Raw genomic sequence first — 19,904 nt, forward strand, 5'->3', positions numbered from 1 at the left:
CCAGTCATTAATTTTTTCACTGAGGATTTTTTAAGGATACTTTGCAAAAATCTCGTCTCGTGAACCCAGTCTCGTGTCTCGTCACACCGCTAGGCTAGCAGCGAGTGTTTGAAATAACTTGTTTGTGATCCTATGTGGATTCTGATCACCATAGAAGACGGTAAAGTATTTTATATGTGATGCATAAGGCTACGCACGCTAACCGTTAGCAAAGCAAACGGTAAAGGCACTGTGTAGAAATCCAGTGGTGGAGGAACTACTGAATCGCAGTACTTAAGTAAAAATACAAATACCCAGAGATATATTTACTTTAGTAATGTATTTTATCAATACATTAAATTAGAATAAGACAATATAGGGCTGTTACCAATCAAATTAAATAATTTACACTGACAAATTACAACTTAATTAAATTATGTTATGAGATTGTTTTAAATATTTTTTGGAATACAAATATGAAATGTTGGAAAGTATGTTTAATAGGAATGTAACGATTCAGATTCACGATACTAATTTCACGATACGATTTTCTCACGAAAATCACAAAAATACTCAATGTCCCTTCAAGGAGATCTTCCAATGGTGTTTTCTTGGGAGGAGGTAGTATTTGTACTTTGTTACATTCCACCACTGTAGAAATCAGACAAATTATATATGGCAATCATGTGTTTATTTGGTTACATATTTTATCTGACAATACACCCGATTGTCTCAAAGCGGATTGCCTGATATGCATTTTTTTATTTATTTTTTTTATTCTCTGGCTGAAAGGATAACTCTATATTGGGACTGGAGCGAGCGCTCAAAGTTCATTGGATGGTGGAAAAATTATATTATTCTTCCTGGGGAAATGTGATGTAAAAATATGAGAATTGTTTTTTAAATGTGCATACTTTCAGACTAAAGCCCCACAGTTTTGTGCTGTTCAGTGACTAAAAATAAACAGAAACAGACATGACTGAATAAGTGTCCTCCCTCTTTTGTGAAACAGCGGTAACATCCACATTATTTCTGTATGATTACTGTGCAATCCAGACACAAATGAATTAATTATTATAAATGTATCACTTTTATCGTAAAACTGTAGTAAAACATCAATGCTTGTGTTTTAAATCGTTAAGTAATATCCAAAAAGGCAAACATTTATCACATTTTTTCGTTTTGCGATCTTCACTAGTTTCCAGTCTGATGATAATTCCCTTTGTTGGTGAAACTTCTTTCGAACTTCATTTTACTAATCAATACATTGAATCTAATTCTTGACTCTGGCTTCTTTACTGCTCTCGAGTCACTGGACATTCATAGGGAATTTATTAATTTAAGGTGATTTAATACCATAACAATAATCAGCACGTTATACCATAAACATCAGGTGTTTCCTGTCTGTGAAATGAATTCCACACTGATGACATAAAACCAGTTTTCTCATACATGAATACTCATGTGGTACTCCAGGGCTTTTTTATACCTAAAACTTTTCCCACAGTGACCACATGAAAACGGCTTCTCTCCAGTGTGAACTCTCATGTGCCGGATGAGGCTTCCTTTTCGGTTGAAACTTTTTCCACATTGTTGGCAGGTGAACGGCTTCTCTCCAGTGTGAACTCTTATGTGGTCTACAAAGTGTTGTTTTAGAATGAAACTCTTCCCACACTGAGGGCATGTGTAGAGTTGCTCCCCAGTGTGAATTCTCATGTGTCTGTTAAGGTTTATTTTTTGAGCGAAACTCTTTCCACACTGAGGGCATGTGCAGGGTTTCTCTCCAGTGTGAAGTCTCATGTGGACTTTTAAGGTTTTATGTTGATCAAAACTCTTTCCACACTGTTGACAAGTGTACGGCTTCTCTAAAGTATGAATTCCAATGTGTCTGTTAAAGCTTCCTTTTTGAGTGAAACTCATTCCACACTGTTGGCAGGTGTAAAGCTTCTCTCCGGTGTGAATTCTCATGTGGCAATTAAGGTTTCCTTTTAGGTTGAAACTTCTTCCACAATGTTGGCAGGTGAAAGGCTTCTCTCCAGCGTGAATACTCATGTGGACTTTAAAGCTTCCTTTTTGAGTGAAACTCTTTCCACACCGAGTACATGTGTAAGGTTTCTCTCCAGTGTGAATACTCATGTGCCTTTTAAGGCTTCCTTTGTCAGCTAAAGTCTTTCCACACTGAGTACATGTGTAAGGCTTCTCTCCAGTGTGAATTCTCACGTGCCTGTTAAGGCTTCCTTTGTCAGCAAAAGTATTTCCACACTGAGGGCATGTGTAAGGCTTCTCTCCAGTGTGCGTTCTCATGTGCTTTTTAAGGCTTCCTTTTAGAGCAAATCTGTTTCCACACTGTTGGCAGATGAAAGGACACTCTCCAGTGTGAATTCTTGTGTGGACTTTAAAGTTTCCTTTACTACTGAAACTCCTTCCACACTGAGGGCAGGTGTAAGGCTTCTCTCCAGTGTGAACTCTCATGTGTCTTTTAAGGCTTACTCCTGGAGAGAAACTTTTTCCACACTGTTGGCAGGTACAAGGCTTCTCTCCAGTGTGAACTCTCATGTGCCTGTTAAGGCTTCCTTTTCCGTTGAAACTTTTTCCACACTGTTGGCAGGTGAAAGGCTTCTCTCCAGTGTGAACTCTTATGTGGTCTTCAAAGTGTTGTTTTAGAGTGAAACTCTTTCCACACTGAGGGCATGTGTGGAGTTGCTCCCCAGAGTGAAGTCTCATGTGTCTGTTAAGGCTTATTTTTTGAGCAAAACTCTTTCCACACTGAGGGCAGGTGTAAGGCTTCTCTCCAGTGTGAAGTCTCATGTGTCTTTTAAGGCTTACTCCTGGAGAGAAACACTTTCCACACTGTTGGCAGGCATTGGGCTTCTCTCCATTGTGAATTCTCATGTGCCTGTTAAGGCTTCTTTTTAGAGTGAATCCATTTCCACAATGTTGGCAGGTGAAATTACTTGTAGTTCCCTTCTTTTCACCCCCTTTTCGTGTCTTTTCAGTATGTGAGTAACTAACAGTTTTTTCTCCTGTTATGAACTTCTTATATTGATCTTTCTCTTCCACTTCACCCAGTTCTTCACTCTCCTCCTTTTCTGGAACCATCAGGTCTAAGGCGAAAAGAGACAAATGCAAATTAACACCAGTGTAATGGCACAAAGCAACAGACAACAAAACATTTAGACATGTAAAGCATCAAAACCAACATACAACTAGATCCTATTCCCACGGGCATCACACTGGGGGGGGCCCAGAAGTTTATGGGGGGACATTGATATCCTATCCATAATATCATCCTTTGAAATACCTGAAGAGCACCTTCTTTTTACCCATAAATGAAGATTGAAAAATAAATTAGCTCTGATTGGAGTACATCATACTTTGATGACTGCAGCGCCACACAGCATCTTCTCAATAAAGAATCCAGCTAAAGACACACTAGAGTCTCCTGAGCCCAGTTGCCGCAGACCAGTCAGGGTGCCCATGCTGACCCCTGTCCACCACCGAAAGCGCCAACAGTGGGCACGTGCGCATCAGAACTGCACCACGGAGCAATGGAAGAAGATGGCCTGGTCTGATGAATCATGTTTTCTTATACATCACGTGGATGTTCTGCTGGGAAACCTTGGGTCCTGCCATCCATGTGGATGTTACTTTGACATATACCACCTACCTAAGCATTGTTGCAGACCATGTACACCCTTTCATGGAAACGGTATTCCCTGTTGGCTGTGGCTCTTTCAGCAGGATAATGCGCCTGTCTCAAAGTAGAAATGGTTCAGGAACGGTTTGAGGAGCACAACAACGAGTTTGAGGTGTTGACTTGGCCTCCAAGTTCCCCAGATCTCAATCTAATTTTGACCGATTAATACTATCAGTTAAATGGTTTAAAATTTATTATTTATTTATTTTTAAATTGTTGTTTTTTGTTTGTTTACTGGATGGTTAAAGAAAATGTGTAAAAAAAAAATGTATTTTAATAATAATATTAATAATAATAATTTGTTCCATTTATATAGTGCTTTTCTAGGCACTAAAAGCGCTTTACATAGAAGGGGGAATCTCCTTCACCACCACCAATGTGCAGCACCACCTAGATGATGTGACGGCAGCCATATTGCACCAGAACGCCCACCACACACCAGCTGATTGGTGGAGAGGAGACAGAGTGATGAAGCCAATCGTATATGGGGATGATTAGGAGACAATGATGGACATGGGCCAATGGGTAAATCTGGCCAGGATGCCAGGGTTACACCCCTACTCTATATCGAAGGACATCCTGGGATTTTTAATGACCACAGAGAGTCAGGACCTCGGTTTAACGTCTCATCCGAAGGGAGATTTCTCCAGTACTGATGGCAGAACTGAAAGTGTCAGAGCTTATCTATACTGCAGTCTTTCATAATTTAGCACTGGGGCTCATTTAATACCAGGTTTCGGTACCCATCCCTACTGCTACGGGTCTTACTGTCAACAGGCTGTGCTCCAGACTAAACCCACGTCACGTAGTTTAACCCTTTCAAGTCGGCAGTTGCGATCGACTCGCTTTTTTTCTTATCAAAGAGAGCAGTTATTTGAGCCAAAGAGACTCAAATAACTGTTGTTTTTTTAATCATTCAGGCAAGTGTTATACATCATTATAATCTGTTAAGTTAAAAAAAAATGTGTGTACAGTCACAATAAAAACAATGTTGTGCTTTTTGCAACATAAAGAAAACAAACATGATGCGCGATCTGCAGCCTCTCTGTCAAAGATGTTCATTCAGATAGTCTTCAGAAAATGACCTCTAGCTTAGATAGTCTTCAGAAAAGGACCTCTAGCTTAGTGAAAACTTCTCACAAACATGAGACATATGTCTAAAGAAAGGCTGAAATGTCAGGTTTTAAATAATGCACATCAAATCGAAAACAAATATACTGTGTTTATGTCATCTGTTTGAAAAGAGAGAGATGTCAGCCATTCATGAGCGTCTCATTATCCGCTAATGCGACCACGCCCACGGAGCGCACGTTCTATTGAGATTCAAATACTATAAGATCCAGAGTCGACGCCCACGTCAAACTCATCGTTTTGAGACGCGTTGAGGAATAATCCTGGAATAATTAACCTCATGAAAAGCTGTTCATTTCTGAGAGCAATGGATTCAGACACTGATTGTGGTAGGCTAAGTTTATTCTGTTGGCATTTGTGAATATTAAACGTTGTTTAATTATGAATCCTGCTGCAACATGAAATGTCATAGACGCAAGACTGTTTAGACAAGATTTATTTGGCCTGTTTTGGACAGCTTATGATGTATTTATTGTAAAAGAGCCTAGAGTCACATCAATAAAGATTTTATTCGCAAATGTCTGCTCAGATGCTATAAATATAGTACCAGTCAAACGTATTTTGCTTCATATTGATGTTTAAATATTATAGCCTAATGTTTTTTTTATTATTTAATATCAAAGTTTGTCAGAAATGATTCTGGAGTCATGTTTTGTAGAAAGCCTTTCTTTAAAGTGAATTTCGTTTTGTATAAATTGTATCTTAATTTTAATCAATGTTTTTAATATATTTGCTATATTAATTAATAAGAAGCAAATATGGAAGACAATAGCCTTAGCACTGGCGATCACGCATTGCACGCATGTCTCATAAATGACATGAAGCTCAAAATTATATTTGAGTATTGTGTGTGTATCTGATCGTTTACGAAATCAAATGATTCAGAAAATGTTTGCCATTGAAAATGACTGGGAAAAAAGTGTCCCAATCAGCCTGAATTCACCCTATACTTCAAAACCATAATTGCATTGCATTATGTTGTTTTAAATCCCAAATATTTTACTTACAAATAACTGAATAATTGGTAATTATGAATATTATATTTACTGAATACTGAATTGGGTTCAGTGTCACAATACAATGTCATGTTGCTCTCAGTCACATACCTGAATTCATACAGTCATTATGCAGGTTTTTTGTTCTCTCAGGTGTGATACCCAGCATTATTCATGATCTTTCACACCTCTTCACGTTTATAAAAAACTGAAATTTTTCAGCTTCAAACTGATTCAATGCAATTTAATTGTCATCTTAATTTGTTAATTATTTAAGTGAAATTTTTTTAGTGTAGGGCTATTTAATTTATTCTGTTTTATTCTGTTGTCAGAAACACTGCAGGTGCACAAACAGTTGATAATGTGTGAATCCAGGTTCTGATCTGTTCTGTATGCTTCTGTTTGCATGTTAAAATAAACCTGTGAAAAAAATGGGTCACAGACAACCGTCAATTGTATTTTTACTTAATGCCAATTCAATATTATAACCTTATCAGTTAACGGTTAATATTCGGATAATGAACGGTGGTTGTCAGTCGGGAAAATTAACCAAAATTAGCATCACTAGAACAAACAAGTCCGATCAATGGAGGACCCACCTCAGAATTTACAGGACTTAAATGATCTGCCAAAACAGCCCTGACCCTTCGAGGCATGAACTCCACTAGACCCCTGAAGGTGTGCTCTGGTATATGGCGGAAGGCGCCAAGGCGGACAGGAAGCCTGTAGAGTAACCTCTACAATCTGGTACTGGTACACACTAGGGGTGTAATGGTTATTGGTTATATATAAAAAAATATATATATAAAAAAAATATATATAATAATTCGAACTGTCCCATTCTCCACCAACAGTTCAACACGCACTTGCACCGCGGTTCATCTCAAATCTGACAATGCAGCTTTGATGGCGTGCAAATATTTAGTCTTGCGTTTGTAAAGCAGTAAAGCGTAAAAAGTCGAGAAAGACGTGTTAATTTGTAACAGCATGTATGGATGGATGCTTCGTTTTTTAAATTTTTTTATTATTTTTCATATATTTTACCTTTATTCTACACTGTTCTGTCTCTCCTTGTAAAAACGGCCTGATGGTTTCCGGGTTCTATGAAGCCAGTCCCTCAAAAATACGCAATGGGCTCAGATTGGTTAGCTGGCCCAGTGTGTTGTGATTCGCTTACCGCCAGAGGTGTCAAGTAACGAAGTACAAATACTTCGTTACCTTACTTAAGTAGAAATGTTGAGTATCTATACTTTACTGGAGTAATTATTTTTCAGCCTACTTTTTACTTCTACTCCTTACATTTTCAAGCAATTATCTGTACTTTCTACTCCTTACATTTTAAAAATAGCCTTGTTACTCCTATTCCATTTCGGCATGTTTTCATTCCGGCTTGTCATAAAAAATAAAAAAAAACTATCCAGATAAATCGCGCCATCCGGACAGAGTGAATATGATTGTGGTTGGATGAGAAGGATAAACACAAACCATTCCGACACCCTATTGGGTTGTAGGCGATCAATCACGCCTGCACCTGCACAAATCACACACCATGCTGCCAGATAGGGCGGGTTCTCGCCGACGAGCACGCACTTTCAGCCAATCAGCGATTGCAGGCAGACGTGCTCAGCCTCATTCATGACTTTAGCCGGTTTTTAGCGCGATAACTTTAGCTGTATATTCCAGTGATCGCTATGCCAGTGGCATAAATACACAGTAAGTTGTATCTACAGTAAAGAGTAGGAGAGTGACTCAACTCTCAAACGTGAATTACACCTGTGACTCGAAGACTCTTTAAATATAACCGCGACTCCTGTCCATCGTCATATACACACTCAGGACATCTGCAACTAGCAACCCCGACAGCTGCTGAAAGAGGTTTAAATAAACGATTAATCCGTGTTGACTGTACTAAGTGCATGTGCCATGTACTTCACAAAAGACGTACTGTAGTTTTGTCAAAGCAAAGTGCAACACAAGGGTAAGCGCATTGTTGTTATTTATTTGTTGACGGATTATTGTACAGTATCAATGAATTACGCATTTTGGCAGTGGTGTGTGCATTAACGTGTGAAATGCCTGTTTATTACATTGCTTTTTCCAATCTCTATATTGGGCACTTTTTGCACGTAAATTGGCTTCTTACTGTTGACATTGAAAATCTTGTGTTTTTCTGAGGGATAGCCGTTTTGACAGTTTCTACCTGGACATATAGTCATATTTGAACCGTTTTACTGGGATTTTTTTTTTTTTTTAATCATCAATGTTATGCTTTAAGGAGATAAAATGGTAACTGATAGGTTTTTATATACATCTCAGCATTAATCTTTTAGTTAATCAACCACATTATCCTCATTATTTTACTCCACTTCGAATGAATAGAAGTGTGGCCTTTTTCCTTTGTCTTCTCTCTCTCTCGCTCTCTCTCTCTCTCTTTAAGTGAAACATACCCTAGACATATGTTTTTCATATATGAAGGCGCAATATTACCACAATTTCTGTTGATGAATTGGGGCGACGCTTGCGTGAGCTCTCTTCAGCTGGAGCATTTGAAAATTCCAGGGGGAAGCCTGCAATACTTCAAATGAACGCTGCAGGTGACCCGAAAACTTACCAAGCTGATGAAAACAAATGCTGTTTTTATTGTGGCAAACCTGGACATTTTGAGCGACAATGTAGGAAAAAAGTCTATGACTTACAGAAATCAGGAAGGCAGAGGAGGGGCCTTGGGGGCTTCACACAAAGACCGATGGCGCCCTTTTCTGCTAAAACTGACAAACTGAATCCAGCATACCCTACCTCTTGGAAAAATAAATGACTAAATCATAGTGCAGTTACATCAGCTTGTGATAACTTTTCACAGATTTCCTTGCATTATCCAAATGTATCAACTGTTTTGCCCTTTTTCGAGTTAAAAGTTGACCATAAATCTTATGCCTTTCTCCTTGATACAGGCGCGACAATCTCATCGCTTTCTTCACTCGCTTATGAAGGCCCGATTACAGGAAAACATGTAAATTCTGTGGGAATAACTGGTACGGCTGTGAAGTGCGAAATGACGCCAAGTCTTCCGGTTACTTCTATGATGTTCCATCATTGTTTAAAATGCATGCTTTTGCAATAATACCCGATTCCCCGTTTTGTCTCATGGGAAGAGATTTGATGCATAAATTAGGTATTCAGCTCCACTTTCAAAATGATTCTCTGCAACTTCTGTTTCCTGCAGCTTAATCTCTGACTGTTGATACAGGAAGTGCTCTCCTCGAAGACCAGCCTGCAACTGAGCTCAAACAGGAAATTGAGGGAGTCAACCCTAAGCTGTGGGCGGAACATAAGGAGGAAGCAGGATTCATTGATGTCCAGCCCTATTTTGCTAAGCTAAAAACACACAAGCCTGTGTATCAAAAACAGTATCCCCTTTCCAAAGACAAGGTGGATGGTATTCTTCCTGTTATTGATAAATTATTGGCTCAAGGCATTTTGGTCCGAACTCATTCACCTTATAATACTCCAATTAATCCAATTAAGAAAGCAAATGGTTCTTGGCGTTTAACTCAAGATTTGAGAAAAATTAATGAGTTAGTAACACAATTGGCTCCAATTGTACCTGATGTGCAAACTATAATTAATTCTATTCCTTCTGAGCACTGATTTTTTACTGTTGTGGATCTTTGCAGTGCCTTCTTCAGCATTCCTGTTGATCGCCGAACGCAGCCACTGTTCGCCTTTACCTTGGAGGGTTCGCAGCTGACGTGGACACGGCTTCCTCAAGGGTTCAGTGATTCTCCGGCTGTTTTCTCTGCTGTGGTGCACTCAACGCTAAAAGATGCTGAACTTCCTCAAGACACCTGTTTGATTCAATATGCGGACGATATCCTCATTACTGGGGCATCAAAAGACATGTGTGCTGCTGCTTCCAAGATTGTCTGCAACATTTTAGCGGAAGCTGGTTTCAAGGCATCTAGAGAGAAACTGCAGTGGGTTCAGAGGAGGGTCAATTACCTCGGCCATGAACTGTCGAAGGGCCAGGTGCAACTGTCTGCGGACAGAGTGAAAGCTATTGCAACCTTCAAGCACCCAAAGACACGGAAGCAAATGCAAAGCTTCCTAGGGCTCGTTAATTACTGCCGCGCATGGGTGCCTAACTGCTCCCTCCATGACAAGATCATACGAACTGCTACTCTCGGAGACTCAGAGAACATTACATGGACATCTGAAATGGACCAAGCATTCAGACACTTGAAATCCTCCTTGACGAGACCTCCTGCACTCGGATTCCCAAACTACAAACAAGCGTTCCATCTCTATGTGTACCAGAGCGGCGAGACGGCCGCTGCAATCCTCGCACAGGAAAAAACAAAAAGTGTCCTGCGTCCGATTGCCTATCTCGCCAAAACTCTCGACCCAGTTGCCAGGGGACTCCCGGCTTGTTTGCGTGCGGTGGCTGCCACGGCGATCATGGTACAGGATGCTGAACGAATTGTACTGTCACACAAATTAATTGTGCATACTTCACATCAGGTAGGAGCTATTATGAGTAACATTTCTACACAACATATGACCGCCCAGCGACGCTCGGGCTATGAGGCTATATTATTAGCTACTGCTAATTTGATTTTGAAACCCACTTCTGTTGTTCATGGTCCTACTGTACATTTGCACAGGTTACTGACGCAAGGTGAATTTGAGAGTGACGACCACGAGTGCCTGGCCAGAATTGAGACATCAACATCCTGCAGGCCAGATGTTTCTACATCTGTCCTGGAGGAGGGGCTACATTGGAATATTGACGGGTCCTGCTTCAAACCAAATGACAATACATACTTAACTGGCTATGCTATTGTTGAATTACCTGATCGTGTAATTGAAGCATACTCTTTGCCATACAAATCAGCACAAGTAGCAGAATTAATTGCATTGACAAGAGCTTGTCAACTGGCAAAAGATCAGTGTGTTAATATATACACTGATTCTAAATATGCATATGGCATAGTCCATGATTTTGCTAAATTGTGGGAAGAAAGAGATTTTAAGACTTCAGCTGGAAAGCCAATCGCTCATCATAGCATTGTAGCTGAGCTCATTCGTGCAGCACAACAGCCATCAAAACTCGCTGTTATCAAAGTAGCAGGACATGCTGCAGGACAAACAGATGAAGCCAAAGGAAACAGATTTACAGATGAAATTGCGAAATGGGCTGCTAAAGAAGTAACATTAAGTCCACATGTAAGCGAAGGAGGCACAGAGGTGCCTATGATGAATTCATCATTGACTAATGATTTGGACATAAAAATATTGCAAGCTAATCCTACACAAGCTGATTTAACTCATTGGACAGACAATGAAGTAAAACCAGATCAAGCTGGAATATTGAGAGACAAGCAGGGTAGACTTGCACTCCCTGCATCTGCAATTGTGATGCTATGTCGACACTATCATGGAGTATCACATGTCTCAAAAAAGAAAGTGATACAAATGTTGAATCGATCTTACTGCATAGCAAATGCTCGAAGAAATACTCTGTTGATATTAGATGCTTGTTTGGTGTGTGCTCAAACCAACAGACACAAGCCAACTACATATGACGCTTTACCACACCCTGAGTTACCATTCCAACATTTGCAAATTGATTTTACACATATGCCTCCTTGTGGAAATAATAAATATTTGCTTGTGATTGTTGACAGGTTCTCCAAGTGGCCAGAAGCCTTTCCGTGTGGAAGAGAAAATGCACAGACGGTAGTGAAAGCTTTGGCTAAAGAAATTATACCGCGTTTTGGTATACCGTCGGTCATAGACAGTGACTATGGGACACCGTTTGTTTCCAAAGTTACGCAATTATTAGCCAAAGAACTTAATATTACCTGGAAGCTACACATGCCCTATGCACCAACTTCAAGCGGACAAGTAGAATGCATGAACAAGATTATCAAAGATCGAATTAATAAGGCGTGTATTGATACAGGCAGAAATTGGGTTGACCTGCTGCCTGCCGTATTGACCGAAATTAGAATGTCACCATCAGCAACAACAAAGATGTCCCCCTTTGAAATTCTTATGGGTAGACCTTTCCCGACCCCATAGGTCAAAGGTCGCGCTGGCAATCTGTCCACAGGTGACACGGAGGTGATCGTCACGGATTACGTGGATTCCCTAGTCAAAACTTTGAATAGCATCAATGGTGATGTCTCTCTCTCTCTCCCTCTTCCTTCAGAAAACCCAACTCATCCTTTCGTCCCAGGACAACAGGTGTTGATAAGGAGCCTGAAGCCCACCAAACTGGGAGAGCCAAGGTATCTAGGGCCTGCCGTGGTGATAGCTGTGACGAGGACAGGTGTTCTGACTGACTTCCAGCCGCAGTGGATCCATGCAAGTCGACTGAAAGCAGCTCCAGCCCAAGGAAGCGTCCTGGTCGATGTCGAGGAGGTGGGAGCCACTGAGCCAAGGAAAGAGCCGACGGAAGGGGAAGCAAGAGCTTCTAAGAGGAGACGACGAAAGAAATCGCAAAAGAGCTAGAATCATCTCAGTGAAAGCTCTTGAGCCATGATGATGAAAGTTATATTTTATCTAGTGGTCCTAATAAATATATTTGTTCGTGTACAAGCTACAGTCAACACGGGCAATGAGACTTGGGTATATCATGATGACAACGCCCACCACGCTTTTGCCGAAAACATGTGGTGGCGTCTCGCGAAATACACAGCTAGACATGCAGGAAAAACTGACGACTGTTATGTTTGCACAAAAATGCCACATAGTGCCTCTGGACCACGTGTAGAAGTTAACTCACCAATGACAGAGGAAGAATTGGAGTGTCCACTTGTTGTTAGCGTTACTGGAATGATGGCTCCAAATAAAACTATAGCATGGGGTTGCGCAACAGCTAGATTGATGCTCGCACCTCAGGTACAAGCAAAAGTGGCAACAATTGCCACTATTCCAGACTCACTGTTGTGTATGGAAGGACAATTTGGAACAGTGAGGATGGGAGAAATTCCTCAAAATGATGCAGATGGTCATTTAATCGAAGAAGGTTTAAAGAATATGACTAGAATTGCTCAAGAATTGGAAAGACGAGAGGTTGATGACAAGCAAGATGGTTTCTTAGCATGCCTTACAGAATGGCAACAAATGCTTGTATCTGCCTTAATTCCTATAGGTATAATCCTATTAATCCTTGCATTTATTATCTGTTGTATTATTCCATTTATCAGAGCCTTGATTAATCGTGCTATGAATAACTTTGTATCCTCTCAATATGCTTTGATGAATAGAACTGTTAAGTGTCCTTAATTTCAAAAGAAGGTAAAGGAAATGTTTGTATTTTGTGTATAAGACAGATAATGCTGAGATTTGGGTGTGGCAATTGTATTGCCAGAGGAGGGATTGATAGGTTTTTATATACATCTCAGCATTAATCTTTTAGTTAATCAACCACATTATCCTCATTATTTTACTCCACTTCGAATGAATAGAAGTGTGGCCTTTTTCCTTTGTCTTCTCTCTCTCTCTCTCTCTCTCTCTAAGTGAAACATACCCTAGACATATGTTTTTCATATATGAAGGCGCTATCTGTTCAAATGGAGAAAAGTCCCAAGTTTCCCTATTCCTTGCATTGAAAGGACCATTTGGGCCCTAGTGTTTGGACGGTGGAAATAATGATTACCAGATGTGTTGTATACATTATCACGTGGCTCACGTTCCTATAACATGAGATATATATGATGTAATTATTTTCATTGGATAAGTCTGTTCTCCACCTCTTTCTTTGTCTTATATCTGAGACTGGCCTTCATTAAAGTTTGAAGATTTTGCTTCCCTCAGATCTGAGAAGTCATTGTCTTTGAATCACCGATAAATGCTGAGAAGGGCACGAAAACGGGACAAACTAATTGGAATCTTCCAGTAACTTACTTATCAACATTGATTGGTATGGCAATAAAATAATATCACATTATTTTGGCAGTTAAAGTTTTGGGTTTTTTTCTTCGAGTGACTAGTTGCCTATAAGTATTGTAAGAGGTGAAAAATTGTTATCAATAACCAGGCATGTTATCAATAACCATTTTTTTTTTTATATAAATGTACATTTGGTGAGGTTTTTGGGCTGGAAATTGTTGACCCAATCTGGCCACACTGATCACACATTCAAAAAATGGTTATTGATAACATGCCTCTGAATTTTGACTTTTTGCACCTTTACAATATTTATAGGCAACTAGTCATCAAATCTTCCGCTCCATGAAACACGTTAATGCTCAGTAGTACACATATGGTTCTTTAATGTATTTGCATTGTCCTAAAATGCGTTCATTTTCAATGGGAATATATGCGGCTGAAACGCGTAGTCAAGTGCATCTAAAAATGTTCAACATTAACTTTTTAATATAACATTATAGTCATTATGGCCTTCAGAAAAATGTTTTTTTGAGGAGGTGGGGTATGCACTGTGGCGCGGCCTAATCTTTTGTCCTTAAAGGGATACTTCACCCAAAAATGAATATTCTGTCATCATTTACTCAAGAGTTTTTGTTCTGAAGATATTTTGAAGAATGTTAGTAACCAAGCAGATAGAGCAAACATTGACTGCCATAGTAGGGGGAAAATGCTATGGCAGTCAATGGTTGCATATAATCTGCTTGGTTACAAAAATTCTTCAATCTTCAGAACAAAGAAACTCATACAGGTTGGAACAACTTGAGTAAATTATGACAGAATTTTCATTTTTGGGTGAACTACCCCTTTAATGGCATTTTTCCCCTTACATTACTTTTACTTTTATACTTTAAGTAGTTTTGAAACCAGTTACTTTTACACTTTTACTTGAGTAAAAAGCTTGAGTTGATACTTCAACTTCTACAGAAGTCTTTTTAAACCCCAGTATCTATACTTCTACCTGAGTAATGAATGCGAATACTTTTGACACCTCTGCTTACCGCCTAGTGCACGTTTGTCAGAAACGTCACGCCCCTTACCTTTACTGGTAGACTGTGCTTTGGTCAGTATTAGAAACAATGGCGTCTATAAAACCATACCAATTTGAGCCCGAATCGGACCCAGAACATTTTAGTGAAGATGATCGAGCAGAACCTGTTCAGTCCTTAAGAGTAAAGACTGCGGATCTATAGTGATCGCTACTGAATGGCACTTATGTATTTTTAGAACGATTATAGCCAAATATCTGTCGCAAGAACTATTAACCAAAAACAAACACTAAACATTGGCTTTACTAGAAGCCAAATAAAACACAGAACCATGTTTAGCATGCCCGTAGATAAACAATACATAAAAGCTCTAATCAAAGAATAATTTACACTAATTCCAAGTTCGCTGTGGAGATTTAAAAAAAAGTTTGTAACGTTAGGTGTTCGTCGGATAACGTTAAGTATGAATGAGCATTTAACAAACTGGTTTGCAGAGCCAAACAGCGTTGTCATCTGTGTACTTCCTTGCTACAACGTACAATTAACAATACGAACTATTACAGGAAAACACATTGACGAAAAATAAATCATACTTACAGGTTGTGGCCCGTAAACAGCTTCTGTTTTTAAATCCAGCTTTCAGGACAAGCCGTTGTGTGAATCCTTCATTGAACTCGCAAAGATTGAGGAAGCTTTCCTCCGTGAAATGTGCAGCGGGAGCCGCGCACGCCTGTTGTGCATGATTCACACTGCCAGCGTTTGTCTCGCGCAGCTGAACCACGGCTCGTGTATTGCAAATACAGACGAATATTTTCCATTACGTCACATTTTCCGGTCTTCTCCTCCGACCCCTGTCTGTCTCATGCTTTGATTTATGATGGGCATCATATATCTGCTGCAAATGCGACTGTGTTCCCCTCTGTCTCATACACACATGCATATAACATGTTGTATGTTAAACGCACTGCAACGCACCCCCGTCCCTAGAATGGCTGAACAAAGTGGACCTGCAATCCGGATGAAAATAACAGCGTTTCGTCGGCATTGCGGCAACAACACTCCAGCCTACCAACTATACCACAACAACTGTTCCCCACAGCAATACAAAATGCAATAGGTGGAAGCAGGTGACTGTCTTAATGAGTGAGTCATTCAGTCGTTCATTCAAACTAGGGCTGGGCGATATATCGATATAAAAAAATATATCGATATATTTTTAGACGCGATATGGAATTAGACCATATCGCATATATCGATATAGTTCAAATTTGCACTGCTCCCCCCGCCACCGCCCCTCCTCTTCGAGGGGGGGAGGGGGCAGGCACAGAGCCACTCTTCAACAAACATGGAGGAAGCAACTACGTCTGCGGAGCGCGCGGAGGAATTGGTTAGTAAAAGAAAAAGCAGTAGCTCAGTAATTTGGAGATGGTTCGGATTCAAAGTATCATATGAGCAACAACATCACGTTATAAGTTACAGCCAGGGGTGGAAGCACTACAAATCTTTTTCATCACCTAAAACAGTGGCACAAACTGCAGTACGAAGAGTCTTTGAAACTGCGCGCTGCAGAAGCCACAGCCGCAAGCCGTCGACAACCCGAAAAAGCTCCAGCCCCGAAACAAAGCTCACTGCAAACTTCATTTTCCCGCAATGTGCCTTATGAAAAGAAAAGTGTCAAGTGGTGTACTATAACTAAAGCGGTGTCCTATCACATTGCTAAAGATATGGTCCCCGTTGCAACTGTGGAACAAGTCGGATTCCAAAAGCTAGTGAAAACTATGTACCCGAGATATGAGCTTCCCAGTCGCAACTACTTTGCACGAGAAGCACTGAGCTGACCGGCTTGCTAACGTGAGCCATTTTGCGTTGACCAGTGATATGTGGTCGAGCAGGACGTGTGAGCCTTACATGAGCGTGACAGTTCACTTCATTCAAGACTGGGAGATGAAAACAGCGTGTCTGTAACAGTAATGTGGCCCTTAAGTTACTAGGGTTTGTCATATTCTTTTGTAATGTTCGTTATTTGCATCTGTGGATTTGTTAGAAAGGAGAATAAAATCTTTTATTGGATTTTAATAAGCCATTTATAGTTGTAAAACTAAAAAAATTTGATATTGTACTTTTCTCATATAAATATATTTATTTCGGAAAAAGATTGGCCTATTTTATTTTATAGGCTATTTTTAAGATATTTTTTTATTTAAATGTGCACCTTATGGAGCTTTGATTTCAAAAAAGGTACTCCTGTCCTATTGTTATACAGTATTTTTTTTTTTCATTTTATTGTTATTTGAACAGCTGAGCATTTAATTATGAACCAGGTGAAGAAACCTGTTAACTATTTATTCATTTGATTTTGCAACTTTTCACTGAAATGGCCGGTTTCAATAAAACTACTTGTGACGTCATATTTGGCTTTGACTTTGACTGAACATTTGCGGAAAAAATATCGGGATATATACCGTATATCGATATTCAGCCTAAATATACCGGGATATGACTTTTTGTCCATATCGCCCAGCCCTAATTCAAACGATTCATTCAAAACGCTGAATCATTCAGTAACAAAACACTGCGCTGACACCATTGCCAAAACACTTTTGCTTTCCTTTGGAAGTATTTTCGTCAGTGAAATAGAACAAAAAAGTCAATGTTTGTATCTAAAATAATATTAACTAGGCTACTTGTTTATTGAACCACAAAATTCAATGTAACATTTGCAATCGTGATGATATTCAGCAAAATCGCTCCCTTAGTCAACTCGTGTTATTAACAGTATCATAAGTTATAAATTTTTTTACCCCAGTGTGTTTCTTCTGTAAGTTTATAAATACACTATCCCTTATCAATCGCTGTTTACACTGAAATGTAATAAAATCAGAATCATTCTCGCATTTCTGGTTATTTTATTTACTTTTAAGATACTTGACCGGTCACTTGTCCAGGACAAAGATCAATGTCGAGCCCTTACAGTCTATGGTCAAGCCCTGTGTTCATTCATGATTTCTTTCGTGCTGTAAAGCGGAGGTGATCGTTTCATGTGCACGCTTGTGCTGCCGTTTGTTCAGATTGAGACGCTAAAGTGATCTGTGAATGTCACGCCACATTTGAGCACCAATGTTTAAAACACAGTTATGGCTGCATTGTGCCAAGTGTAAAGTTTGGTGGTGGTGGGGGTAGTGGTGTGGGGTTGTTTTTCATGGGTTAGGTTTGGCCTCTTAGTTCCAGTGAAAGGAACTCTTAATGCTTCAGCATACCAAGACATTTTGGACAATTTCATGCTCCCAACTTTGTGGGAACAGTTTGGGGATGGCACCGCCCACCCAACAGCACCCCAAGCAAAGAGCAAATGACTGAGCTTAGCTGTGAGAATGAAACCAACCTGTTTGTTCCTCAGTTTCTTCCTGTTTCACTCTGAATGTTTCTTCAATCTTCATTTCTTCACTCTCCTCTTTAATAAACGCCATCTTTATAATTGTGCGTCAATTGATCTCAGTCACTTCACCAGGAGTTTTTCTGTGTTTGTCCTGTTTAAGATGAGAATAATTAACAGAAAGAAAAATAAATCCACACTAAATCTGTGTGTCTCAATCAGCTCTAGTTCAGTCACTGTTAAGAGAGTCAGAGAGACTGAGAGTTTTTTATTTTTTTATTATTATTTAACTTTCAAAATTACAGAATTTAACAGCAAGGTCTTGACACATTCTCATTTTATAAGTATACATTGAAAAAAAAAAAAAGACGAAAAATAACTTAAAATGAAAGCGCATCACTTACAAATTGAGACATCTCATGCCTAATGTGTCTTTCAGGGGATATATTCTGTCAACAATTTTAAATGACACATTTGGTTTTATTTGTTACACAATACTGAGAAATCCCCCAAAACTTTCCCACTCAAATGAGGGAAACATATTAACCTATTTTAACTAATTTAGATGGAGGAGAAGAGATTTAAACAAAAAGATCTAATCAATTGGTCACTGCATTTATCATTAATCAAATCAAATTGATCTAAAAACAAATGTTTGGAGACTTTTTTTTTTAAATTAAAAATAATTGCTCTGTTGAATATTTTCCCTAACCAACTTGGTGATATGATTTTTTTAATATATTATATTGATTAACGAAACACCTCTTCGATTATCTAATTTTCTTAGGCAAGCCCTTTTGACGCGGTGTTTGGTTTTTAAGCACAACTTCTCTCACTCCTTTTTTATGTGAAATATATAGTATATCACACCAAAGAAAAACGTTATTATTTTTAGACATTGGATTGAGTCTAATATATTGTTAGTTGATCAGTTGTTGGTCAGCTTTTGAGTATGAATTAAATGTAAGTGTTATATTTTTGTTTAAGAGTATTGTATTGTCATGGATTCATCTCTATTAAAAAAAAGTGCATTGTTACATTTAACAATTCATCATTCATTCTGCTTCGCTTTGAACACGTTAAACACTTAAAACACAAACCTTTAAAACACAAACCTTTCTTCAGCCGAATCACAACAGATGCAGGAGCGCGTCGCCGCTTTATGACGTCACACCACCACACCAAAATAAAAGTCCAGTTCACACACTGTTGCGTCTAAAATCAAAAAAACTGCATAGAAATGTACGTAGACAATACATATATATATATATATATATATATATATATATATATATATATATATATATATATATATATATATATATATATATATATATATATATATATATATATATATATATATATATATATATATATATATATATATAAAAAATCTGATTTTAATGTATTATTGAAATTCATTTAATAACACAATGGTAAGTTAATAATACAGTTCACATTGACTGTTTAAAAATATAAATTAAAGCAATCACACAATGCAGTCACTTCATTTTTGTGTCTGAATGAAGTACTTTTTATTACTTATTTTTCCATGTAGACTCACATCTACAGCCACAGTAGTTGTGTTCATTGTCCCATCATCCAGACGGTTCAGCCACTAGCCTGTCCCTGAGATTTATCCGCTCCAGTGTCTCTCCGGTTCATCCAGTCCCAGAGTCATCAATTAGTTCTGCTGTTTCTTCAATCTGCCATAGATCAGCATTAAAGGGATAGTTCACCAGCAGATGAACATCCTCTCATCATTTACTCTCACCCTCATGACACACACACACACGCACGCACGCACG

At 39.0% G+C, this 19,904-nt stretch overlaps 2 protein-coding genes across 2 annotated transcripts in view; both read right to left on the reverse strand.

Annotated features, from left to right (window-relative positions):
* Positions 1-19,904, reverse strand: part of LOC307126529 (uncharacterized protein) — a 1,210,917-nt gene that overhangs the window by 342,726 nt on the left and 848,287 nt on the right. The window lies entirely within an intron of this gene.
* LOC307126522 (uncharacterized protein) lies at positions 763-18,250 on the reverse strand. The gene is made up of 2 exons (XM_079817085.1): positions 18,106-18,250; positions 763-3,083 (listed from the first exon to the last, which is right to left on the reverse strand). Exons 1-2 carry the CDS (start codon positions 18,188-18,190, stop codon positions 1,426-1,428), a joined length of 1,743 nt encoding a protein of 580 aa, XP_079673211.1. The 5' UTR covers positions 18,191-18,250; the 3' UTR covers positions 763-1,425.

Source organism: Gobio gobio (assembly GCF_949357685.1).
Source record: "Gobio gobio genome assembly, chromosome: 5".
Classification (NCBI taxonomy): Eukaryota; Metazoa; Chordata; class Actinopteri; order Cypriniformes; family Gobionidae; genus Gobio; species Gobio gobio.